This window comes from Plasmodium gonderi, assembly GCF_002157705.1.
Source record: "Plasmodium gonderi DNA, contig: Chr11, whole genome shotgun sequence".
NCBI classification, from domain to species: Eukaryota; Apicomplexa; class Aconoidasida; order Haemosporida; family Plasmodiidae; genus Plasmodium; species Plasmodium gonderi.
Window position 1 is genome coordinate 383,711 of NW_021628936.1, and position 27,859 is coordinate 411,569.

At 28.4% G+C, this 27,859-nt stretch overlaps 7 protein-coding genes across 7 annotated transcripts; 3 read left to right on the plus strand and 4 right to left on the minus strand.

The window, feature by feature from the left end:
- Nucleotides 1-995: 995 nt before the first annotated feature.
- PGO_110890 (cytochrome c oxidase subunit 2a) lies at nucleotides 996-2,130 on the minus strand (the record flags this gene model as incomplete). The annotated part of the gene is made up of 2 exons (XM_028688428.1): nucleotides 996-1,050; nucleotides 1,514-2,130. 2 exons carry the CDS (start codon nucleotides 2,128-2,130, stop codon nucleotides 996-998), a joined length of 672 nt encoding a protein of 223 aa, XP_028544229.1.
- Nucleotides 2,131-3,817: 1,687 nt separating this feature from the next.
- Nucleotides 3,818-4,219, plus strand: PGO_110900 (hypothetical protein, conserved; the record flags this gene model as incomplete). Its single annotated transcript, XM_028688429.1, has 1 exon — nucleotides 3,818-4,219. The coding sequence occupies one exon, from the start codon at nucleotides 3,818-3,820 to the stop codon at nucleotides 4,217-4,219; it is 402 nt and encodes a 133-aa protein (XP_028544230.1).
- Nucleotides 4,220-5,223: 1,004 nt separating this feature from the next.
- Nucleotides 5,224-8,431, plus strand: PGO_110910 (conserved Plasmodium protein, unknown function; the record flags this gene model as incomplete). The annotated part of the gene is made up of 12 exons (XM_028688430.1): nucleotides 5,224-5,283; nucleotides 5,428-5,487; nucleotides 5,638-5,802; nucleotides 6,076-6,124; nucleotides 6,322-6,416; nucleotides 6,568-6,743; nucleotides 6,944-7,064; nucleotides 7,179-7,240; nucleotides 7,424-7,551; nucleotides 7,834-7,880; nucleotides 8,035-8,083; nucleotides 8,343-8,431. The coding sequence occupies 12 exons, from the start codon at nucleotides 5,224-5,226 to the stop codon at nucleotides 8,429-8,431; spliced, it is 1,101 nt and encodes a 366-aa protein (XP_028544231.1).
- Nucleotides 8,432-9,315: 884 nt separating this feature from the next.
- PGO_110920 (actin-depolymerizing factor 2) lies at nucleotides 9,316-9,881 on the plus strand (the record flags this gene model as incomplete). The annotated part of the gene is made up of 2 exons (XM_028688431.1): nucleotides 9,316-9,532; nucleotides 9,667-9,881. 2 exons carry the CDS (start codon nucleotides 9,316-9,318, stop codon nucleotides 9,879-9,881), a joined length of 432 nt encoding a protein of 143 aa, XP_028544232.1.
- Nucleotides 9,882-10,236: 355 nt separating this feature from the next.
- Nucleotides 10,237-12,455, minus strand: PGO_110930 (hypothetical protein, conserved; the record flags this gene model as incomplete). Its single annotated transcript, XM_028688432.1, has 10 exons — nucleotides 10,237-10,259; nucleotides 10,396-10,513; nucleotides 10,714-10,819; nucleotides 10,935-11,019; nucleotides 11,173-11,217; nucleotides 11,454-11,492; nucleotides 11,646-11,687; nucleotides 11,782-11,847; nucleotides 12,061-12,124; nucleotides 12,294-12,455. The coding sequence occupies 10 exons, from the start codon at nucleotides 12,453-12,455 to the stop codon at nucleotides 10,237-10,239; spliced, it is 750 nt and encodes a 249-aa protein (XP_028544233.1).
- Nucleotides 12,456-13,757: 1,302 nt separating this feature from the next.
- PGO_110940 (hypothetical protein, conserved) lies at nucleotides 13,758-21,451 on the minus strand (the record flags this gene model as incomplete). The annotated part of the gene is made up of 6 exons (XM_028688433.1): nucleotides 13,758-14,391; nucleotides 14,682-14,785; nucleotides 15,081-15,179; nucleotides 15,541-15,630; nucleotides 15,749-15,802; nucleotides 15,977-21,451. The coding sequence occupies 6 exons, from the start codon at nucleotides 21,449-21,451 to the stop codon at nucleotides 13,758-13,760; spliced, it is 6,456 nt and encodes a 2,151-aa protein (XP_028544234.1).
- A 2,092-nt stretch (nucleotides 21,452-23,543) lies between these two features.
- Nucleotides 23,544-27,274, minus strand: PGO_110950 (protein transport protein Sec24A; the record flags this gene model as incomplete). The annotated part of the gene is made up of 5 exons (XM_028688434.1): nucleotides 23,544-23,608; nucleotides 23,980-24,053; nucleotides 24,300-24,420; nucleotides 24,534-24,619; nucleotides 24,825-27,274. 5 exons carry the CDS (start codon nucleotides 27,272-27,274, stop codon nucleotides 23,544-23,546), a joined length of 2,796 nt encoding a protein of 931 aa, XP_028544235.1.
- Nucleotides 27,275-27,859: the final 585 nt, after the last annotated feature.

Here is a 27,859-nt window from a genome sequence, read left to right on the forward strand (position 1 = left end):
AAAGCAAGAAAATAAAGAAAATAAAAAAAGGTAATTTGAAAGAATAATTCAAAAAGAAATGGAAAGGAAAAAAAAAAAAAAAATTTCAGATTAAAGTTACGCAATTATAATTGCTAAACTGTTTTACACTTTTGTGTTCATTTTCATCTCAATAAAGTTGTGAACAAGTGGTCTTTTTTTTTTTTTTTTTTTAATGATACAAATAAAACGGATAAATAGCTTTAATTAAACGTATGTGTACAATGTGTGCATATATATTACCTATTTTAACATGAACGTACATGCAAATTTTGAAAAATCATTTTTTAAAAATGCTTTTTTTTTTAGAATTAGACCAAACAAAATGTATTTTTACACACATGAAATAAAAAAAAAAAAATATATATATATATATATATATATATATATATACCCACTATAATTTCTTTTTTTATTTAAACGGTTCAATTAATTTATACTTTTAATATCAAGAGTGGTGTAATTAATTTTTTTACATAAGAAATAAAATTTAGAAAACGTGAAATGTTTTCAGCGAAATTCACAAAAAGTTGCAAGTTGTTTTTATCATTTAGGTAAAATTCTTTATGCATATTATATTTCCATTTTTTTAATAATAAAAAAATTACCTTTATTTTTGGTAATTTTATTATAACACTATATATTTGAAAATAGTACTGAAATGCAAAAAAACTACTCAGGGAGAAAAAAAAAAAAAAAATTTAACGTAGCAAAATGTAACATATTTATACAACATGCGCACAACACGTACATAACATTTAAACTGGGAAAAAATAAAATACACAATATACTGTATATACACATGTTCACACGCATGGACAAATACTGCTACTATTAAAAAAATAATTCATCTAAATTGTCTCAGTAGAATAAAAAAATATAAGTCTTGCACAAATAATTTCTGTACGTGTAATTTCTACACTTTTACAATATAAAAAAAAAAAAAAAAAAAATGGTAAAACATTTCTATTGTTTTATTATTCATCATCATCGTCATCTTCCGGAGGTGATTCTACTTCATAAATCCAGTACCTTAAAAGAAAGTAAAAGAAAACAGTTGTAAGAAAAACAACATGTGGGGAATAAATGTGCATGAATAAAAATATGTACACATTTATATATATATTTTTACACACATGGATATATATCTACACAAACAAACCAAAACATACAAACTTTTTACACGCATGCACACGGATATAAACAAATGTAACATGCATCTTCCAGCATCTGCATATAATGCCGGGAAAACAATTGTTTAGAAATGTTCATTCCTTTTATGAAAAAGAAATAAACTATTCTTATTCAAACTTTTATAAGGGTAAAAAAGATACAAAAAATATGATTCATCATGACATATTTTATTTGTATGATCAATTTATAAGCGCAGAAATAATAACGTACATTCATATAATAAAATAATGCATAAAGTATTATGAAAATTAGTAAGACACTTTTTTTTTTTTAAAGTTTCATATATGTTCTTTATTCATACCACTGCCTTCCTATAACTTTAACTGTCATGGTTGTATGAACAATTTCGTCTAGCATATACAACATTGTAAAGCACGGAATAGCTATACTAAAAATAATAAGGGTGGGAATCCAAAAAAATAAAAATTCAACTTTTAAAACCATATTATAGTTTCCCCAAACATTTAACCTTGTTCTAGACCAGAAAGGTATATTTTTTTGGCTAACATTAAATAGGTATTCCAGTGGCTTAGTTTCTTCTCCCTTAATCATTTTTTGTCCATTCACAATTACAATATTTTGCTTTGGTGTATTTAACCAGTAATCATCCCAATGGAAATTATCAAAATCGTATTCTGTTTTCCTTACTCCATCTTCATCTAAATGATCACGAGGGTTTCCATGATGATGCTCTACATGATGATAGAGTCCCTTTGTGTGTCCTTCATGATCATGCCCCTGTCCTTTAACATCGTTAATTTTTTTACCAGCTGCATCTTTTTTCACCGTCGCGTATTCTTTACATTTTAATGGAATTACTCCTATGAACTGTGGTTTTATGTATCCAACTTTGTAATTCCCTATTAAATGATTTACGTTTCTTAAACCATAGCATAATTTGGTATTTAGCTTAAACATTTTAAAGGTGCAGGAACATACATTGAATATTATAGTCTGTCAATTATAATGAAAAATTACAATGGTAACAACTATATTTTCAAACAAAAAAACTACAAGTGAAATGTTTTCTTATTATTTATTTTAAAGCACGCTTGGCGGATGGACCAAGTAAAAAAAAAAAAAAAACAATAAAATATCAATAAGTAAAAAACGTTTAAGCTAAGAAAGATATAGATTTTTCACATAAGTTAAAATCTCCAATTTTTACTGCTAATAATGAAAATATATTCATATTGTCGAAATGTGCATAATTTACATAACACATATATTCGATAAAATGAGTGTTTATTAATTTAATTAACCCTTGTTAGCTTCAGTTCTCTAATTTTTTTAGTTTACGTATTTTACATTCCTGATTTTTTGTATAATGAAGCTATATTTTTTTAAACTGAATCAAATAAGGTGTTCAAATTTTTTCAAAATATACCTGAAATGTTACTTCTTTTTCATTTTATGCATTCAATTTTTTTTACACATTTTTCCAAATTTTTTCAACCGCGTTTATACTTTATTTTATTATTATTCTTTTTTATTACGTACATATAAGAAAAAAGAAAAAAAAAAAAAAGTAAAAAAAAAGCACATGAAATTCTGTTATACATTCTTGAGTCTGTTTAACATAAATATAAATTTTATTTTTAAAATAAAAATAAGAAGTATTTTTCTGAGGAAATTATACAAGTAAATGAGTTATTCCTTCGTTTTATATATCATAAGAACAAGCAACTAATGCTATAAATTCGAAACACGTCACTTTTAACATCAGGAGAATAATTTAAAAGCATAACGATATTTTACATTTCATATGCACATAAAACAAGTATACACACGTGCACAAAAATATTAAATAAACATTAATAGACTAAAGAGAAACTTTTTTTTATGCACATTTTTATGTACTTTTTTTTTTAAACATATATTTTCACCCTTAAATAATTGCAAAAAATACATTTTTCTCATCATGTAGGTGATTTTTCTTATAGATAAATTAATCTGTACTTGTTAGTTTCCTCGAAAAATTATAAAGTAAATGTTAAAAGCAGAACACGTTATGATTACCAAGTTTTTACATACATAACCGTGTGTTCAGCATTACATATTCGTAAACACTGATAAAAATATTTATCGTGTGTACTTAAAACAAAGGAAACTAGTGCGCTACTTGACGAAGCAACATGAACTTGTAGTTAATTGTATAACTTTTTTTTAAAGTAGTCCTTTATTTTATTACAACAACAATGGTGTTTTCGGAAAAAGTGTAAAAATGTAATTAATAAAACAATCCCAGAAAACGAAAAAAGGAAGTTAGAATTAAACGAATATGCAAGAAAATATTCGAAAGGGAAAAATAAGGAAAGATACATTGTACAGGCAAAAAAGAAAAAAAAAAAAAAAAAAAAACTACACACATAGGGGAATTGTATTATCGTTATTCACATGGGTTAACAATGTACATTTAACGCAATTTTCATTCCCATTTTTATCTATTCTTATTTACAATTAATACCCCACCCTTTTTCGTACACACCATTATCAGCTGAATAGTAAAGTTTATTAATTTTTTTTTTTTTTTTTAATACATACGCACTTGCATATATGTACATATACAGTTCTGGATGCTAACACATACATACGGATGACAAAAATGGTAGTATCTCATATAAAAAAGGCTTCCTGCTTTTTCATAACGAAATATAAGGGAGGTTTAAAACCACACTGGTCTACTTATAAAATTATGGCAAACTGCAATTACAATACTTGTGTATTTTCATTAAACTCATTAAATTGCATTTCCAAGAGACATATTAGTTTTAACAACAATGATTTAACATTAGATTGGGAAAACGCAGAAGATATAACTGATTTACTTTTTGAAGAATATAAAAATATAGACCCATTAACATTACGATTTGAAGAATTAGAAAAAATGGTAGTAGACACGGTTGTAAATAAAAACAAAAAAAAGTTAAGTGGTAGGTGTAATGAAAGCGTTTTGGAAAATATACAAATGAATTGGTTAGAGAAATACAATGAAGAAAATAATTAATTCCATCATGAGTAATTTTTTTTTTTTTTTTTTTTTGCGGGGGGAGGAGTGACAGATTATTCGTTTACCCTTGTACTACTTTTCATTTACAATATTTAATTCATTGTACAACCGAAACCTAATTATTTGTTCTAGCTAAATAAAATTTATATTTTTGAAAAACATGCCCCTTTCTGGGAGTGCGCATACTTATGCATGTACTTGTGCAGATATCTGCATACATATTTTCTTATGTACATAGGTGTAGTTGTAAAGTACTGCTTGTCTATTATTTTACAGAATTACTCAGTGCACACAATTTAAATCTTTTATTATAAAATTAAAAAAATTATTTTTTTTTTCGTTATTAGTTTACCATTCTATTTTCTGCTATTTTTTTTAAAATGTAGCTTTTCCAATTGATATATCCACAATTCAAGAAAAGTGTTTTCATAAAATGTGGTGGAACTGTTTATTTTTATATATAGAAGTTCTTACTACCTATGTTTATGTGTTTGAAAGTTGAACTAACAGAGTGCAATATTTCGTAAAACAACCAGATATTTATTTTTACTGAAACTGGAGATTCTTCTTCATTTAATTTTGCAAAAGGATTTTTTTTTTTTTTTTTCCATCTGTAAAATTTCCCATCTTTTTTAAATTTTTTCCCCTAAATTCTCAAACAATAAATTGATAAACTGTAACAATTCATAAACTTGTGGATATCGTCATTTTGCACCCTTCTAAAATTAACTCGCATTTTTAAAAAGATAAATTTTATTTCAACATTTATAAATAAAACAAAAGGTAGCAGTTTTAACTCATACGCAAGAAATCAAAGAAAAAATTGTATCCTTTATTTTATTATTTTTTTCTTTTTTGAAATTTTTTTTTTTTTTTTTTAATATAGAAATATCAAAAAGAAATTTCTTATTTTTATGTTATAATTACGAATCCTTCTTACTTAGTATGGAAATTACATTTCCCCACAACTTTCGCATATCATTTGCCATATTTAGCAATACATGGAAACACTAGTAGAAGATGGATGCAGCCATTTCACTCAAAAAGATAAACATAAGCAGGTTTTTTTTTTTATTACATGTCTTTATCTCAAATATTTATGGAAAAGTTATATTGTTATATTTATTTTTTTAATTTTTTGGTTTTCGTTATTATGCCATTTTTTTAGTTCTACATACAATTAAAAACTTGTTTTGGGGGTGTAGGAATATCTTGACTTTTCCGATGATTTTGTCTTTTCTTCAACATGTCATCATTTTTCACCGGTAATGGAAATATACATATGTTCCTACGTATATGCACACACACATGCTAACACACTGGCATATACACAAACTAACATACATGCATACATAAGTGAATACGTGTACGAGTTTCTTCCCCCAATTGTTGTAACCCATTTCTTCCGCCATCAGAATCACAAAGAAGGGTATCTAGAAAAACGGTTTTCGAATTCTTGGTGTGGCTATTCAAAAAGATGGTTTCTTCTAAAAAATAAAAAATTATACTATTTTAAGAGCAAGGAGAGTTTAAGGCCATCAGGCGTTCTTGATCTGGAACTAATTCATATGGACATTAATGTAAATAAGAAATAATTCTTACTTGCACAAATTAAACATATATATATGTACCATCTTTTTTATTTTTTTAATAATAGCTCAAAATTTTAACTCTAAAAAGAAAAATCGTCCATATAAGAATATTTTTAAAAACTTATAAACAATGTGTGCCAAATAGGTTGCATGATTTTACTAAAAATGCAAACAAGCACATTTATGTGTTGGCTACCTATTTTTCCATCTACCTATTTTTTTTTTTTTTTTTCAACGTTTTTCTTTTCCTCAAACTTACAGTATGAACATGGATTAAAGCGGAAAAGAAGTGGTGAAGACTGCTTTTTATGTAACATTCCAGAAAGAACATGAACAAGGAAAAATAATAGATAAAATATTTTGCTATATATACTATGTTTTAATGAATTCACACACATACACAAAAAAAAAAAAAAAAAAAATGTTTCTACATCTTCTTATGTACATATGTGTGAACTTATATAACTGCAGTGTAATTGAACTTATCTTCCCTTTCTTTCTGTGCAGGTTGTATCGAATCGAGGATGTATAAGAATGACAATAAAAATGAATCACTCCTAATTCTGACTCCCAAAAACACGGATGTTAAATTTTATTTAAGGGTATATGTACAGAAATGATCGAATAACTAAGAATTAAAAGAAGGGGACACTAACACTGTAATTTGTATATACACGTGTATGTATATATCTGCATATATGTATAGATGTAAATTTCTCAGATGTAAATTTCATCATACTATTTTCTTTTCAGGGTGAAGACTCAGAGATATACGAGTGGTATAATTTGATAGTCAGTTCTATTAATAACAATAGAATTATACGTCAACCTAAATTTATATTTTTAGAAAATAATTTCTGGAAAATTGACAGAATATCAGTTGACGTTTTTGAATCCATTGCAGATACTGGTGATATAGTCTTATTTAGGTGAAGCTACGAAAGAATAAAAATATAAATAAATTTGTTTTTCCCCACATGAAATATATAATTGTACAAGTGTGCTTTTCACTTTTCATTTTTACACATAACTTTTATATTAAAAACCTTAAATCCTTAAATTGAGGATTTTTCTCACAAAATGAAATATTTTTATGTCTTTCTTTTTTTTATTTAAAAAAAAAAAAAAGATCAAAGGTTACTACTGCTAAGCTCCAGAGAATGATAACTAGGGGTGAGTATGATCACATTGGTATGATTCTGAGAAATGAAAAAAATGGCTTATTTCTTCTAGAGGCCTTATCGAATATGGTAACTAAGAGCACAAACATATATATGTTCAAATACATATGTTCATAGTAAATATCCATTTGCAAAACTAAGTATGGCATTATCCCACTCTCATAATTTATGCACATTGTACAGGGGATCGTCCTAACACCATGGGAACTTTTTAGAAAGAACAGATGGAACGAAGAATATACCAGGTTTATTTTATTTTATTTTTTTTTTCTTCAACAAGTGTGTATGAAACGGCTAGTTGTGAAATGAGAAAAACATAAGGATTATAAATTTGTATATTTCCCTAATACACACAAGCACCCTTTAAAGGTGTACTACAATCCCCACCATCCAGCTTTTTTCATTTACAATCTCTAATTTTTTTCTAGAATTGCCCTGAGACGCTTAACATGGGATAACTCCGAAAAGAATCTTAAAAATTTATTAGACTTTTTAAAGAATACCATAGGGAAAAAATATAACCTTAAGATAATTAATTTTTTGGCCCCTAAATCTGGTACGTTAAAATTGTACATACAACATCAGCCAATTTTATGTATCCCTCGACGCTTCCATTTTCCAATAACACATTTTGCATATCACTTGTCATGTTAATGAAAAATTATGAAAGTGAAAAAATATGACTTCATGTTCCCCATACATATTTATGTACATATCTGTAAAGGCTGGCTCAAAGCATTTGTGTCCCCTTATTTTTTTTATTTTATTTTATTTATATATATTATTTTATTTTTTTTCCATTTTTTCATAATATCCTTTTGTTCTCCACTGCTAATAGATGACACTGGTTATTTTTGCTCTGAATTAATAGGAGAATGTTGGAAGGTATAAATTTAAACCAAAATTATTTATTGTTTTCACATGTTCATGTCATGTAAATTTAGTGCTATTATTTACTTACATCTATGCACATATTACGTTGTAACATTTTCCCTATTTCTCTCCCCCTTGGTTCTGTATTGTCTGGTAATATCTAAAGATAATGGGCGTAATTCCTGTAAACATTACATGTTCTCATATTTGGCCGAGTAAGTGAAATTCAAAAATATATATATATATATTCAGTCCAGAAATTCATATGGATATTCATAGGGGCACAAAATAGAACATCTAATTAATATGAAAAACACTTCAGTATTTCGTTTATAACACATCTATAACATTCCTACAGATACAAATCCCATTTTTCATTCCATGGCTTTTTACATTGCTCCTATTTTTTTTTTTTTTTCCTCTAAATGTTGTATATAAAAAAAGTGTACACTTTTTTATTCACACCCTCTTTAGGCAATTTTTCTGAAAAATTCGAAGAAAAAATAAAGTTACAGGAAGGCTGTCAGTTAAATAATGAACTGTGTATAGATTTTACCTTATGAAAATTTTGAGAAAGAAAATTTCAATATACTGTCCATTTGATAGGGATATGGTTTCCTAATTTTTTTAGAACTTTATTATTATTATTTTTTTTTTTTTTTTTACAATTCTATGTACTTTTTTATACGCTAAAATGTGCATTTATCTAAACACATGCCATTTTTATATATACACATGTCTATCCTTTTTTTTTTTTTTTTTTTTTTTTTTTCGTTTTAAAATTTTAATTAATATGTTCCCATATTTATACCCCTGAGAATATGAATCATCGTTTGTGTGTAATAACATCTTTTTTTGAAAAAGCAAACCCAAGTGCTAAATAAATCTAGCACTAGAGAAAAAAAAAAAAAAAGAAAGAAAAAGTTATAAACGAGGAAAAAAATTCCTAGAGTTATTTTATAAAAATTTAACATTCTTTACTTCAGAAGGCAGAAATAAAAATAATTAATGAATTATTTATTCATAAATTATAGCACATTATCTTTATATGGAAAAAAAAAAAAAAAAAAACTGTCTACTTTTTTATTTACCTTAAAAATTGTGTATCCCCAAACAATATTTCGTATTTTTTAAATGAAAAAAGGTAGGAATGGAAATATAATTATTTAAGCTAATTAGAAGAAGGGAAAATATTTATCTAGTAATACATTGATTTGTACTATACATTTTCATATTTTTTCTTATGAAGAAATAAAAGGGGATTACTCAATCAGTCATATGCTAAACCTGAATATACAGTAAAAAGTGGTCAAATATATAAATTGTACACACAATTGGATATACAAAATTCAATATTGAAAACTGAAAAAAAAAAAAAAAAAAAAAAAAAAAAAAACTTAAACAGGGGGTCGAAGAAAGGAACGAGCTAAAACAAAAGAGTGGAAAAATGGTTTCTGGTGTCAAAGTGTCAGATGAATGTATCTACGAGTTTAACAAATTGAAAGTAAAGCACCTGCACAAATATATAATTTTTCGAATAGAAAATTGCGAGAAAATCATTGTAGATTTATTGCAGAAGGATTCAGAATTGAAATATTTTGAAGACATTATAATCGATATAAGAAACAATTTAAAAACAACAGAATGTAGATATATCATAGCGGGTACATATGCATGAATGAACAGATGGAAGACACGTCCATATGTATAATATAACTGATTAACACATTTATAGTTTCTAACAAACCTTAGTTCATATTGAATTCATAATTATACTACTTTTTTCATGTCTTTATAGATATGCCTATCTACACCCCTGAAGGTGTTTTGAGAAACAGAATTTATTTCATCTTCTGGTCACCTGATTCTGCAAAACCGAAAGAAAAAATGCTATATGCAGCATCCAAAGAATCTCTTGTTCGAAAAATTAATGGAATATTTAAAAGTCTCGAACTAACATGTGAAATAGAAGAATTCGAAGAGGAATTAAAAGCTATCATTTTAAATACTTAAATGAACACACTAAAACATTTCTCTACTTATAGGCAAAAAGTATGTAGTCTTAGCACTGGTAATATACCATTAGCGATAATCGTGTAACAAATATTAAAGATAAATTGTCTTAAAAAAAAAAATAATGAATAAAAATATATAATACAAAGCATAATAACAAATGGTAATGACTATTATTACTTTACATTTAATTTGTTCATGCATACTTTTTTCTTTTTTTTTTTTTTTTTTCCTGTGCATTTCTAACGGTGTACATCCTTTTTAATTGTCATTATATTCACATACTTCAGTATAAGAGGAATTGGTTTATATAACCTAGAACCTGTTTTACTACAATCCTTTTTTTTGCCTCATTTTAGCTAATTAAGAATATATTTTCTATGAAAATATAAATCAATTAAAAAAAAAATTCAGAAAAAAAATATATGAATCAATAATATGTTGTATTTATTAGGTATACATTTTACATTCCTTTATGTCCATTTTTTTGAAGAATAACACAAGGTAAAATTACCATCTTGGTGAATCATATGATCCTTGAGTTTTTTTTTTTGCATTTTTCTTTTAGAATTTTTATCTAATAGATTCTGTCTTATTTTATTCTCTACATTAAGAGTAATGGATTCTAGCATCTAAAAAAATGGAGAAATATATGTTCATATGGATTATTTAGAGGTCCATTTACATGTGCACTCATAACATATATTAATTTACATACATGAACCTTTATGCTCATGAATAAGTACACATATATGTAATTATATATGCATGGAAAATTCCCTTATGAGCGCTTAATTGAGTCAGCTTGTGCGTATTTTCATTTCTGTATTACGCAAGAAAATCCGGGTAAAAAAAAAGGCAAATATCTACTGAATTTTATGTTCTTAATTTTGTGGATTTTGAGTAATATATATAAGAATTGAACAGCCAGGAACATTCTACAAAATTGTAGAGATGATAAAAAAGAAAAAAAAAAAGGATTGTACTAATGTGTCTGCTCATGTTTTTGCTCAATCATCTGTTCATTGTTCATCTTCTCCATTTATTTCTTACAAGTTTGTCGAAAAACTGAAAATAGTTGCGGCCAGCATACTTCCATTTGTTTCACTATAAGTTTTTACGACGTATGAGAATATTCCTATTCAGTTTAGCATAAGTTTTATATGTGTACATGCACATCTATGAGTAAATGTAAAAATGTGTAATACGGGTGTTTGTCATTCATTAACTTGGAAATGGTACACATTCTTTTGCGTACTCATCTTCATATTCCTTTTCATCTCAATTTAACCGCAAAAGGACAGGACAGACATGCAAATAAATGTTATGATGTTGGCTTCAGGTGAGGAAAGGGAGAGAATATCAGTTAGTATAAAGGGAAATGCACGAATGGTTTAACACATATATATATATATATATATATATATATATATATATATATAAACTTATGTGCACATATTCATGTGCGCAGGTGGCTAAAGCTTATATAGAACAAGACATATGTATATCAATATGGTATAGCACATGGGTAGAATATGGAGAGGAAACTCAATAATTATCCCACTTTATTACTTAAAAATAAGCCCGTGCTGAGGGGATTCCAATCGGAGACTAAGAAAAAGCAAGAAGCATAACAAAAAAAAAAAAAAAAAAAAAAAAAAAAAAAAAAATTCATAATTTTTTTCCTTCACAATTTTTCAATTTTCTCACTTCACAATTATTTTTTTAAATGTGCTGTATGAAGGAAATAAAAGATGAATGCACCTGGATTCTTTTTTTCTTCATTTAAAAAAAAATGAGTCGTATCTACAAAAAAATAAAAAGACACGTAATATACTTGAGCACCTACATCTTTAAAGGCATAAATAACACATTTCTATGTCAAGAAAAAGGAAATTACTTTGAAAAATCGTTGAGGAAAATAAAAAAGTTAAGACTTGGACTATTATAATGATGAACCATAGTCCTGTGATCCATTTATTAAAGCAGTATATATGGAAAAAATGAGTCCATTTATGTTTATGAAATGTAGGAAATAGTTATGAATCTGTAACAAGATATATTGCTCTTTTTCACACATGGGAAGTCATTATTTGTGTGCACTTGTTAATATAGGTATAATATATATTGAATTTTCCTTCTTTTTCCACATTTCAAATTAGAGGGAATATAAACGAACCAGATGTAAGGTAATATAATTTATAAATACTTGAGTTCTTTGCATTTTCTACAAAAAGTGTGTTCTTCCAAAAGTGTAGAAAAAAAAAGACATAAAAATGTTTCCTCCAAATGGGGTATTCAACCATGCCACAAAAACGTCCATTAGAAAAAGACTTATATTGTTGTAGCTCATTATCTCAAATCAATTGTTATGTTATCTCATTTTCTTCATTACATTTACTCTCGTATTACCATTAAAAGACTTATCATCAGAATTATAGATCCAACTAGTATAAACGTGATTGACATATTTTCAATACAATTTTGCAAAGACACTAAGTTGTCCTTTTTTTTCTTCTCAATCTTGTTTTCATACCTCACGGTAGACTTATCGAATAAATAATTCAGTATCATGTTGTTCACAAAGAAATATATACAGTAAAGAGTAAAAAAAAAAAAAAAATAAAATAAAAAAAAAAAAAAATAAAATAAAAAAAAAAAAAAATAGAAAAGCAAAATATGCGATATATAATATAACAAAAATTTTGACTCTGTAAAAAACAAAACGTTCGTTTCTAGAAACAAAGTTTTAACAAATTTGTACAAAAAAAACGAATTCAATAAGATAAATGTTTAATCGATAGAACAGTAGGAAAATTTTACAAAATTGGAAAAAATGTGCTAAAGGAAAAAGTAGAATAAATAGGATAAAAAATAAAATAAAAAGGAAATTTTATATCTACTATTCAATACACTTATTTGTAAATATCAAATGTGTATGTACATTTGAATATTTTCTTTAACTGCTCGTCTTATGCTTATAATTGCTTAAACAATGTTCCCCATTTAAATTAAAACCACAAAAAATAATTTCATTATTTTCCATAAATATTTTTATGTGCTCTAATATATCAAATGGTGAAGAGGACACAAATATTTCAATAAAAATATCACAATCCGATTACAAATTAGGAGTTAAAAGGTGTAAATAATAACATCAACAACAAAAATCATGTTTATTCACACCCCCCAATATAAAATAAAATAAAGAAGGAAAAAGAAAAAAAGACCAAAACGGCGGCGAATTGGGTAGGGGGAAAACAATGTATACATTAGTGTCTATGAGTGTAGTACCCCCTCACCTCACCTCCCTATTTGGATTATTTCATATCACTCGTGTTGTAAAATCCATTGGATGAAAAAACGACATTAATGCAGTAACATCCCCAAAACATAGAAGCCTTTCTTAAGAATCATATTCAAAAAAAATGCACTGAAATTGTGTGGACCAAATATACCATTGTCATTTTTGCAAATACATGTGTTGATCTTTCCCTCTGTGCTCTTTAACGAAATACACACAAAAAAAAAAAAAAAAATAAAATAATAAAAGGTTATAAAATGTGATAAAGGTCGGTAAACGGTGATAGAGGGGGGTAAAAGGGTGATAAAATAAAGTGACATAAATATTACTTAAAATAATGGTCTGCTTGTCATGTATGCTTAAAAATTAATCAAAAATGCACACCAGAAATAAATATCCAAGATCATACTATCACAAATAGGGTTATAGGCTTGCTAAACGAAAATGTATAATCTTATATTTATCATTCTTACAAAAAAAAAAAAAAAAAAAAAAAAAAAAAAGTTTAAAAAACGAACTATTGTAAGCAAGAAATATAAGTCCAATTTATACTCCTCAAGGGTCTACCTATTTTATGTAAACAAATTTGGATTCATAAAATCTATGGATGCCTGAAGGACCGTATTTGGATTACTTTTAAGAACTGTCAAATCATAATTTTCTAAATTTTTGTTCTTATTTTTTCGTTTTCTTTCTCCTGGTTTTCGTCCCTTTCTCTTTGAAGTGTTTTCATTAATGGATGGATCAGCCATAGCATGATGGTTTGTTACTGCACTTTTCTCTGTTTCACCTACTTCAGCGGCTGCATATGGTTCTACATCCTTCGTAATTGGTTCATTTTGATTATTCATCACATTTTGTGTTACTTCTGTATTTCCGTTCGGGTTTTTACTCTTTCTAGGTTTCACCCTTTCATATTTCCTTCTCGGTTTTATAATTTTTGGTTCCTTTTCCACAGTATCATTGTTCTTGTTCGTCTTTCGTTTTCTTGTTGTCTTTTGTTTTCCTTCATCTTTTACATCCTCTATATTATCATTTTTAAATTTTAATTTATCTGAATTTTCCTTATTTTCTAATTTTAAAGCTACTTTTTTCTTATCATACCCCATATATCTGATGTAAATATTTTCGAAATATTTCCTCCTTTCATCGTTGTCTGGTACCATATCAAAATGTAGGTGATTGACAAACATCGCTTGCTGTTCCCTTTAAAAAATAAAAAAAAAAAAAAAATTATCAAAATAACATATCATTACAGTCACATCACAAATAATTTAAAAAAATGTACATACAAATAGCGTACTTTCATATGTACACTAGACGCTACTCATTAGTGGAAGAATATATGTTAGAACTCCCATGGGATGCAATAGCTACGAGCTGCGAATAATTTATTTCTCATTATCCAAAAAATTAAAGGAGTATCCTTTTACAACACACAAACACACACATACATATATATATATGTATATATTATTTCCTCTCTTTTTTCTAACCTCCATTTTATAGTAAATAATTGGTTACAGAATTCAGAATTCAATATGTGCTTGTAATCATAGGGCGTGATCTGTGTAAGCAATCTTCTTTGATTATAACCAACCTACAAAATGGGTGTGTCGTAGAAACAGAAGGAAAAGAAAAAAAGACGTTAGTGTACCACTATCATTAGGCATGTACGTACGTCCACATATATATATATATATATATATATATATATATATAAGTATATATGTACACATATTCTCATGGTGTATTCATGCATATTCCCTTAATTGTCTTCAAAATGGAGAGTACTTGCAGATTGTACACGATTTGTTTGTACCATTTCTATTCAGATATACTACACATAGCATATGTTTGTATGAATTTGCACAATTATTTACTTCTTAACTTACAAATGTAAACTCGTTGGCCTTGGTTCGAGCCGTTTCATAATCCAGCAAGGGTCCCCTAGTGATATCACTGGACGTAGTTGCATTTACTGATTTGAGGAACTAAAAGTGGGAAGATAATCAAATGAATTTATTACACATCTGATATCGTGTATTTGTGTTTCCTTTTGGTGTTGATATAAAACTGCATCTAAAAAATACATACACATAGGTTCGCCTTCGGGCGATTGTTAGTGTCCCTCCTTATCACAGGAATTATACATTAAAAACAGATAAAAGGAGCATATAGAAGAAACTCATAAAAAGAACACATAAAAGGAACACAGAAAAGGAACACAGAAAAGGAACACATAAAAGGAACACATAAAAGGAACACATAAAAGGAACACATAAAAGGAACACAGAAAAGGAACACAGAAAAGGAACACAGAAAAGGAACACAGAAAAAAAAATTCGAAATTACATCCAGAGGTTTATCTTCTAAAAAGGGATCCTTGTTCTTATTTTTTCTCCTCCTCCTTTTTGGCTTCATCTTATTTTTCAAATGTTCTACCTATAAGGGGTGAAAATATATAACATTGTTGACGATAAGTATATATATGTACAATAGCTTAGATATTTATTTAAAAAAAAAAAAAAAAAAAAAAAAAAAAAAACCTTTATCCACTTACTATTTTATCATCAATAGTTCTCTGATTGAAATAGGCTATCAAAGGGGCCATGTTCTGTAGGGAAAAGTTGAAAAATGGAAAATAGGTTGGGACAAAGCATCTAAAAATATATATACACTGTGTTGAACTAAATATGCTTAAATGGTTAGAATAATATGTTGGAAATGAAGCAGGTGAAGTAGAAGTAGGGGAAGACAAGAAACGAAAAAAAAAAAAAATTTTACGCACCTGGTGCACGATCAGCTTAGTATCCTTAAACTTTGATTGCGCATTATTTCTATTTTTTGTCAATAAATGGAAGTACTGGTCTAGCCTATATTTGTTCGAAAATTTGATTAGAGGCCACATTAGGTGAAGTCTATCCCTGAATGCACATTTTAATATATTTACAATTTTTTCAACATTATTTATAACACAAGTAATTCCTAAAGTATTTTTAATATTTTCTAAACATATATGAATCCTTTTCATAATTATCATATCAATTTTTTGTAACTGTAATTTTCCCATAAAGAAAGATAAATTTCTTCTTTTTAAATTGGATATATCTTTTTTTTTAAATAACAATAATAATTCTTTGTTATTATTCACATTTTCATTTAATGCAATTATATCATTTATATTTTGTTTTTTAAAAACTTTATTTATACAAAAACTGAACCTTTTATATTTCTTCTTAATAGCATTAATGGCACTTAATCTCATATTTTTGCTTAATGTTTTGCCTAAATATCTAGTACCTTTCAAATGATTGGGAAAATTATTTTGCGGAAAACGCAGCTTCTTCATATTTTTACCTTTTCTCATGAGAAAATTTATATTTTCATTGTTAAAACGATTGTCTGTGATGTTGATGATTTCATTTCTACTGGCATCCAGGTTACCAATTTGATTCCAGTTTTGTTTCCTATTTTGATTATCCTGTTCTTGGACATATTTGTCATCAATTTCAATTATATTCTCAAATATTTCAATATTCTCCCCCTTTTCCATGTGCTTCTTTTTGGTATTATTTTTGCCTTTACGTTCTATCCCTTCATTCCTCAATATCTCATTATTTTGAATTTCCCCTTTCGACTCATCGGGTACCTTGTCGTTTTTCTTCTTTCTCCTCCTCTTCTTCTTATGCATCTCGTTGTTATCATCAATCGTGCAATTTAAAGAATACTTAGAAGAAAGGTTCACTTCATTCCCTTGCACACATTCAGCATCCATATTATTTGGACATTTCATTTCAGCTGAATCTACCTTAATTTTCATTTCAGCAGAAATGTCAGCTAACATGCTAATATTATCTTTTTGAACAAAATCATTTCTATTTTGTTCACACGATTTTCCCACATGTTCATTCATTGATGTTAAGTTATTTTCAGCACCCAAAACCTCATTATCTACATTGAATGTAATTTGTTTTCTTTTTTTTTTCTTCTTCTTCTTCTCTTCTATACAAATGTTACTCGATGTAGATGCTAATAAATCGTTGTTATCCTCTAACGGGACATTGTTATTGTATTTTTTTTTTCGATATTTTCTTACTTTTTTATTTTTGCCTAAATTATTTATATCATCTGGATTATTAGCAGTTTTATGCGATTCATTTTCATCTTTTGGAAAATTTGGGGGATTATTCATGGAATCACATAAGTTCGGCAATCCTTTTTCCAATAACGTTTCGTTTTCTTTGTGAACAAAATCAAATTTATTTTTACTATTTATGCTATCATTTTGTGCATTCCCTACGTTGGTGCTCATAATAAGGTTAAGAACATCTTTTGCATTTTCACTTATGGCTGTACCATTAGAATTAACGAACGTCTCATACGTTGTTATAACCTTTTGTTTATTACCTTCTGTAGATACCGTTTGTTCTTGTGAGTTCATGAAATTTTTAGTCTCCCTATCATTGGTGGTGAGAGCCTTTTTGCTCGTTCTTGGTTTTCTCGGTTTCTTCACTATCCCGTTCGTTAGCCCATTATTACTTTTATTGTTATTGTAAAGGTTTATTCCTTCGTTTCGTTTCATGTTACTTTCATAATTCACATTGCTTTCAGCACTGACTCGATTTTCCCAGTTCATGCTGAAGTCATTCTGCGTGTTCATGCCGTTCTGCATTTGTGTGTTCATGTTATTCTGCACTTGTGTGTTGATGCCATTCTGCATTTGTGTGTTGATGCCATTCTGTATTTGCATGTTCATGTCATTCTGCATTTGCGCGTCCTTCTTCGCTTTTCTGGCACTCGTGGCATTCTTCCTTCGCCTTCTAACTTTCCCAGAGTTCTCATTCTCCTCAGAACGGGTATTCGGAGCGGACACACTTTCAATGCTAATATTTTTTATGAGTTCATTGAAATTGTTATTGATATTATTCAGCAACATGTTATCAATGTTGCCATCACTGTATCCACTAATCGTGAACGATGTACTCACATCAGCTTGCCCAAATGGATTTACACAAACTCCATCATTCGTGGAAGACGTGGTGGTGTTGTTGTTGGTGGCGATGTTGTTGGTGGTACTGATTGTAGCATTCTTGACATGATCAACATTATGCACTCCGGGCGGACTTAAATTGTTGCAATATTTTCTTTGTAAATCTCGGGAGGAATTCATAATATGAGCAAAATTTAGTAGTGAATACTCTTCTAACTTACATATTAGTTCGTATAATTTGTTTGGGTAGAAATTATTAAAATAGGGTAAAAATCCGGCATATTTGCTTTTATTTTCATTAAATTCTTTATTTAAAAATAGCCAAACATATTTTGCATCAACGTTCATTATATTATTTTTTAAAAATTCTTCTTTTTTATACAATTCAATGTCCCCTATTTTCATTTCAGTGCTTGTCAAATTTCCATGCATGTTTTTATTTGTTTCTCTTCTCATGTATCCATGGGGGATTCCTTGAGCGTTATTGCTTAAGTGTGAATCTCGCATAAACTCTGCGTTATTATTTTCTCTTATCTTTTTATTTATAAAATCATTAACATTTGTGTTATGATATGATGTGTTAGGACTGTACCTCAAGCCATTTACAATATTCTTCGACGCTCCATTATCGACTGAAGGCATGTTCATCATTTTTATATGTTCCTTTTCACCACAGTTATTACTTACGTTAGATGCATCCGCCTGATCGTCTTGATTACAGTTGTTGTAATTTTCACCTCTCGCAGAATGAATGTATATGTTATTCAAATAATTTGTGTTCCCATAGGTATTCATGATACCATTGTTCATATTTTCATGTGTTACATTCAACTTGTTATAAAATTCATTTTGATTCTGTGATGAGTACTTATTTGTTTTATCCATATCACTATTTTGTTGCATAGTATCACTATTTTTTTGCACAGTATCACTGTTTTTTTGCACAGTATCACTTTTTTGTTGCACAGTATCACTGTTTTGTTGCATGGGGGGGTAACTGCTTGTCATATTTGTCATCATCATTAACATTCTTTTTTTTCTTTTTTTTTCGTCATTTTTTATCTTCTCATCATTATTGGCCTTTAACTTTCTTTTCGATATTTTATTATTCACTGAATCGTTAAGTAATTCTAGTGTATTCCCTAAATTAGTAATGGAATTATCAAAATTATTATTCACAATGTCCTGTGTGCATGTAATACCACTGTTATTTCCCATTGTTCCTTCATCATTATTTTGATCATTCTTATTTTTCCTTTTCCTATTTTTTGGTGGTTTATCCTGTTCCTTCGTCTTTTCCCTCTCCTTTCGTGTTCTCTTTTTCGTTTTCTCCAACGTAGCACAATTATTATGCATATTCATGTTTATACCACTGCTGGGGTCATCTACAATATGTGTATTTCCTTCTTTTTTTGTTTTATCATCTTGAATATTATTTGCCTCATAATAAGGAATTTTATTTATATTTTGGTTCGATAAGCTACTTCCTGTACTGTACATGAAATCCCTACCATTTAGCACATTTATATTTTGTTCATTCACACATAAATTTTGATTTACCTGTACATTTCTACTAGGATTGCACATAATTTGGCCACTTTTCATATTGCTGTTCATGTTGTACATGCTTTGAACAAGGAACCCTGAACTTACGTTATTATTGAAAATTTTATCCGAATTGTTAAGACTGTAAAGATCTTGACTTCGATTATTTTTCCCATTTTCTAACAAAAGCATCTGCTGATCATTCTTTTTTGTATTGATAAGCATATCACTTCTCATGCAGTTATTCGTAACAGATATGTTACTGATCATATTATTATTACTTTTATTTTTTATTTTATCTAATTCGTTCAAATTACCCTTATCCTTATTCTTTCTGTAGCTTCTTTTTTTGGGATGATCAGTGGTAATTGTACTATTATTCATGGTACAACTTCCTTGTAAATTTCCTAGGTTGTCGTTATTACTGTTGTTATGATTGATCTTCTGGTTGCTACTGCTACTAGTACTTTTATTATTAATACTCTCACCAGCATGCTTGGGGTCCATATTATTAGGTACACTCAGGTAATTGTTCACATTTGAACTTAAACAATCAGAATTAAATGTGCTACTTTTATTCATGACACTCATTGTCTTATTAAAATTATTCACGTTGTAATTTCCACTGTTCAAACCACCCATATTAATCATATGGCTCATATCACCCATGCTGTTCATACCGCTCATAATGGTTATGTTGTTCCTACCAACATTGCTGCTGTTAACATAGGGATATTTCTGGACACTTCTAAACTGGTCTAAGTGGGTGTTCAAGTTACTACTAGAATGACGTACTCCTTTGTTTGTGTTTAGTGCAGTGCAACCATTTGTTTTATTTGCATTAACGTTCATTACATCATTTATTGTGGTGTTTCTTCCGCTAGATATTGTGTTACTCACAGTGTATGTGTTCATACTAGCATGTACATTGTTTATATTTCCATCGGTGCCGTTTGGAAATACCATACTGCTAGTACCCGCGCTGGAATTGATCCCATTGTTTCTACCAATTGGACAATTCAAATTACTAGACGTATTCCGATGAGTAATTAAATCGACTGTTTTAATTCTATTTAAATTATTCGTACTGTTCATACTGTTTTGGTTACGACCATTTGGGTTATAGTTCAGGTCAAAAGTATGCCTGCTTTTTAAAACTGGTTCTTTATTATTTAATACAATATTGTGATAATTCGCTGGGGAAAAATTATTCATATTATCATCAGTAGGTCCTTTGATGTTTCCTGAAAATTTATTGTAATTCAGGACACGAAAGGATTTGTTAGTACTGTCATTTATATCATGAACCAAACCATCATCTATCTTCTGCATGTCATTTCCCGTTTTCACGTTATTGATCATTGAATGGTAATTCCTGTTTTTATAGCCATTATTGCTTAATCCATTGTTGTTATAAATCATACTATGATGGTTATAAAAATTATGCTTATTTACTGAATAATTAATAGGTGAAAGTTTGGATAAATTTTTCATAATATTATTTGGGTTCCCTCCATTAATGTTCTGTTCTATCGATTTGGTATTAGAGGGACTATGGTTTCCTTCTTTCATATTCCTGCTAAACATGTTCGTATTATTATTGGAATTGTTCTTAATTGTGACTGAATATTTTGAAATGTTTTCATTATTTACATTTCTGCCATTGTTAGACGAATTGTTTCTGTAGCTACCATTACTTTGGGATTGATGCTGAATATTAGGATTCATTCTTATCCCTCTTTATTATAAAAGTTCCCTTTCCGAGATCGTAAAAATTCCTCGAAAGGGTTAGTGCACATGTTCTTCTGTTTTGTTTATCTCTCTTCTTTTAGGATTATCATTTAAATTATTATAATTAATTTAAAATGTTGCCATTAAACTTTGTAAAAAAAAAAAAAAAAAAAAACTTGTCCTCATCTTTTCACTACAAATTTGAATCTTTATTTATCATTATAACATTGTGTAATTATCTAAACAGATACATAATATTTCGTTTTGTATTTTTAGCTTCGTTTGTTTCTTCTTAATTTTCTATTCTTGAGCTGCTTTTATATATGTTTTTACACGTATCATCTGGCCTGTGTTCTCACTTTTAGTCTTACAAAGTTATAAAAAAATGTACTGTTTTTTTTTTTTTTTTTTTGCTTCTAACTTTTTATTATCATATATATATTAAACCCCTTGTCACTTATTTCAATATGAAAAATGTTTTTTTCTTTTTCTGTGCCCCACTTTTTTTCTTCTTCTTATCAATCAAAAAAAAAAAAAAAAAAAAAAAAAAAAAAAAAAAAAATTATTCAAATTTTCCCTTCGCATAAAGTGGAATTCATTTTGTTAATATAATTTTTTATGATTTAACTATTCATTACTTGTAGCATCACACAAAAAGGTAAATTATGTTTTCATTTTAAATAGGAATTAAAAAAAAGAAAAATATAAAGAATCCAATTGCGCATGGAATTTTTTTTTTTTTTGTATGCATATAACAAAAAATATAAATTAAAAAAAAAAAAAAAAAATGGGGGCTAATGAATATATATAAAATAAAATCATGATAATGAAAAGCACGAAAAAATAGCAAAATTTTGGACTTCATTTTTCTGTTTCTCCGTGAATTAAAAGTGTAAATAACACGTACCATTTTTTGTTCAAAATGAGCATGAACATATTTACGTAAGACATTTGTAGATAAAATGTACATATATGTACATGTATATAAATATATATATATGTACTTATATACATATGAGCATACGCATAGGCACACATATATACACATACACACGTATAAACTTACGCACTTACACATTTCCATGTGAAATTATTCAAAACTCTGATTAACAACTGCAACTTCCCAAAACATTTAAATAAAAGGACCGTTGCATGTTCCCATACATATTTCTCTCCCCCAAAAAAAAATTGAAATTGTCAGAAGAAAAATCTTATTCACACAATGTGAGAAAAGAGCCTCCTTCTACACCTATGGTTCACTCTATTTCATTCTTTCTTTTGTCTTAAAAGTTAGTAAAATATTGATTTTTAATTTACGCAGGAATGACGCAAATATTTAATCATTCAGTTATTTATTAACTTTTCATTTAGAAGAATCTTAAAAAAAAAGCGCCTGCTATAGAATTCATAAAAATCAAAGTGAGTTCCATACATGTGTGAAAAAAAAAAAATAATAATAATAAGCCCAAGTGTAAGAATATGAATCTAAATAGTGTAAGTGTAGCAAGTTGGTCCTTTTAAATTACGCTGTTGCAAGATTAAAAAAAAAAAAAAAAAACAGAAAAGAAAAGAAAAAAACGCAACGCAAAATTCTCCAAAATTAATTAACCATAAGTAGTATCTTACAAAAACGCATATAAAAAAAAAAAAAAATGCATTTTAAAAGGAGCAATATGAAACTTATGTGAAAGGATTACTAGGACGAATTAGAATGAGAAAACAAAACTCTCATATAAGCTCATAGCAAAACAATAGAAATATAAAACTTCCTTCACGTCATTCTAGACATATATATGAACGTGTTTCCAGTAAGTGCGTTAAATGTAATCATATACATGTACATATATACATATGACGCGTGAATTATTTTCATTTGCTCATCTATAATATATAGGTTGGACGGTGTACTGTGCCCATTAATTGGAATATAGCTAAATACGTGCATATTGGATCAACGTTACATGTACATATATCATATGTAACCTTTTCAATTATGTTTAAAATGGGTTTTCCAAAAAATAAAAAAAAGGAGAAATGAGGTAAACACGGAAAAGTACATATGCATTTATATACATGGAATGAAAAAAAATTAACGACCCATCGTTGCTGCGTGGGGATTATTCAAAGACGGGACAAACTGCGGATATTTGGGGCCTATAAATAAAATAATGAAATAATTCAAAGGTGAATATTTTAAAATTGGTCTACAAAATGATGTGCACACGGGGGCATAAAAAGGTAGCACGCATTAAAGGGGTACGAGAATAAGTATTTATTATAATGTAAAAATTCTCGCTTAAAACAACATCTCTGGGTTTTGTGTCAAATAAAAAAAAAAGAAGAAGTACGTAGAATATCTTAAACTAAATACATTTATAAAGACATTAAATGATACTACTATATTTGCAAAAGCACAGTATATCAACATTCTTACATACAAAAAATGGGTACTCGTTTAATTAATACATTAAGTCTCTCAAAATTTTATATCTGAAAGAATTGTCACTTTTTTTTTAATGACTTACAAATTTTGGCTAAAAATTCTTTTAAGGACATCATCATATGTTGAGACCTATCCTCAATCAGGTACGAGAAAAACCTGCAGAAAAGCGTGTATAATTAGTGTATGTCATGTATGGAGATACATAGTTTTACAAAAGGAGAGATGTACAAATCCACATGTGTGTTAAACACACAAACGTGAATTGTGGCATCCATATAACCAAAACTAGCACGTATTCATAAATCCGCATATATATATATATATATATATATATATATATATATATATATATATATATATATATATATATATGCACAAACTGCGTCCCCTTGCAAGTATTACTTGTATTCCATGGGATCCCCTTGTTTTACGACTAATAGTCTCATATATGACGGAGTTCTAATTTTTCTCAAGGAATTAATTATGTTCAAAATTTGCACACCACTTGGATTTCCACTTGTTCCTGAAAAATTTCAAAACAAAATAGAAGTAAAATGAAGATAAAAAAAAAATGTGTATGCAATCTATTATCATACACGGACAACTATAATATATGTCTTTTCTTTCCTAAATTACCTATATGATTTTCTGCATATTCCGTGTTTAATTGTTCTAGTGAATGAACTCCGAAGATTGCGTACACCCATTGCGGATTTATGTTTCTATTTGATAGGGAAACAAAAAAAAAAAAAAAAAAAGAGAACAATTAGACATAAAAAAAAAAAAATACATTAGACAGGATGTTAATACAAAATCGGATGAAAACATGTAGAACTTATGAATTGATAAACATAAATTCCAGCATGCACAATACATCATAAACATGAAAAAAACATATACGCACAAACTCTCGCTCAGTTAAATTACCGTCCGATCCACATAATAATATTCTCTCCATCTTCAACTATGTAACAACCATCTTGAGTCATATTTTCACAGGTTAAACTCATGGTATCAGGAAATATAATTGCGTTATTTTCATCATAATTTCCGTGATGCTTTTCCAAATTATGCAAACAGAACATTCTCGGGTAAAAATATGCCTCCACCGAATTCACTGGAATGTTTTGAACTCTGTACCAGTGATAAATTCGAAGATCAGATGGTACATCTCCACTATCCCTAAAAGCAATTGATTTAAGCATTCCCAAAATGTATATGGATAATAACCTAGCTGTTTCTGATGGGAGTAATTGAGATGATAAGACTTGTGAACAAAGTGTCTGAATTAAATTTCTTCCATCTGCAATTTTTCCTTTTTTACAAGCATCTATAGCTTGATGAGAAAGTAAAGAGACAACAACCTGTGGGTTAATAGAATCGGTAATAGTTTTAATATTCTGTGTAACCGGTAGGGCATATGTATGTAATCTTATTCTCCTTTCTCCATTCGAATTTGTATATAAAAGAGCTGATTGCACATAAACAACAGAATCCTGAACAACATTTTCTTCTAAATCTACAATTATACTAAAATTTTGACTCGAGTGACAATTTGGTAAGGCTAATAAGTCTACACCTCTGAATTGGAAATTTCCATACCAATTGATAATTTTCCATCCTCTACTTATTCTTATTCTCATTACTGATTCCCATGCAGTCTCTGTTGTTAATGCAAATAATAATTCTTCTCTCAATTTATCACTAAACTGATGTACATTAAATTGCGGATAATAATATAAGGAACCTCCAGAATTTTTAATTAATGGATATATGGTTGCTAAATCTAAGCTATATAATGGACACGCAAATAAGTCTACTGCTATTTGAAATTGAGTAATATTTTGTGCTAATTCTGTATATGAATTATTAAAAGGAGTTAATATTTCTATTTCTCTTACCTTCGGATCGACCACATTATTACTTGAGCTACTGGAACTGTAAATACTTTTATAACTACTTCCTTTTTCTTTCGTTTCTCTATTAACACTAACTGTTAAATCACCTATATTTGGTGGTGATGATAAGAAGAATAAAATTTTTCCTCCAACTTTTTTTAAAACCATAACTGCTGCCTTTAATGCATTACCTGCACAGCAATCACTTATTTTGTTATTCCTCCACATGGTAGGTAAATTGTCTAGTAAAGTATCAATTACATTTTGACACTCATGCACATTCACTAAAATATCTTCTGGTAATGGAATGAAAATGTCTTGTATATCTGGCACTATCATCATCTGTGTTTGTTTTAAATTTGAATTTAAATTATAAAAATGTACAGTTGAATCAAATGTCATAATTCCAATAAGAGTTCGAGAATCGAAAGTCTTCTTATTATTACTATCGTTATTGTTGCTATCATTATTGGCACTATTATTTTTTGGTAATAATTTTTTGATGGTACTGCATACTACATCTAACAAACCTGAATTCACAGAAGTTACCGTTACGTCGATTAGGAATAAATATACTGGGGGCTGAGGGGGTCTTACCATGTAATCACTTGGTGCAATAAATTCTACACTACCTGTACATAATTCAGGCCTCTGAAATAAATCTTTTCTTTTTCCTTTCTCATCCAATGGAGTAAAATAAAATTGTGGCGTATCATTCACATGATAACACATATTACAATTCCATTTCTTTCCTCCTGCTTCAAATCTTACAAAAGGGTTGATATAGGTTCTACATTTTTTACATCTAACAACAGTTGAGTTTCCAAAATTTACTGAAGATAACTCTGGATATCCATCTGGAATTGGAGCTAATGGTTGTATTACAAAACCTAGTGGCACATATGCTTTCTGTTTTAATGTTGTATTCGCAGGCATATAGCTTACCGAACTTTTTACAAAATGAGAAAAGGCATTAAATTGAAAAAATTCTTGATACGAATCGTTGATAATTGGTTGTACACTATTTATACGTACACCACCCGTAGTATCATAACCTAAAACATTATCCCCAGGTTTTAATGTGTTATTATTATTCAGTATTGGGATAAATTGATTTGCTACACCTCTATACTGTGCCTGATTATTTAAATATGCATTTGGATTGTTTCCACCACCATAAATATTATCATTTAAATTACTAGTATTCATATAATCTTTATTTTCTCCATAAATTCTGGGTTGCATTTGCTGTGGAGGATGATAGTATGGTGGATAAGTACCTTCATTCCCCTTTATATTGTTGTTACTACTATTTGCTGTGTCCGCATTATTACCACTGTTATTATTATAAAAAAATGGGTTATTTATTGGCTTGTTTACATTGCTCTGATTATTACTATAATTCCCTGTATTATTACTATTGTTGTTGTTATTGCTATTGTACTTATTTACCCCCCTATTATATTCATATGGCTGCATTTTAGCTTTGAGCAATAATGTAAATAAAAAAAAAATATATATATATATATTACAAAAATAATATAATTCTGTGGGATACACAATTCCGTGTGATTTATAAAAAAAAAAAAAAAAAAATGCCCTTTATATTTTCGTACAGACAAAGCAATGAGGGAAAAAATCGCATAGGATTGGAGCCTTCATTCGAAATATTGGATAAGCACAAATGCGTAGGTACGTATGTGTGTGCTTATAACAAACCCAAGTGTAAAATGTTTTATGCACATCCTTTGGTGATTAGTTACATATAACCCTTACAAACTTGGTACACGCACAGTTGGTTGCATACTCTGTGCAATCTTTGTGCATTATGCAAAGGTATGCGTTGTGATATATACTTATCTAAGATATTGTTTTTCTCATTTTTCTGTAACAAATATATTTTATTTGCTGCTTTTGCTATACAACGTGATGGTTATTTGCTTGTCAGTTCATCATTTTTCATCCCGAATTCGTGTAACTATTGTAGTGTTATATATATATATATATATACATGTATTTTACATAAATACTTATATATATACTGCTTTTCCTTTTCCTTTTTTT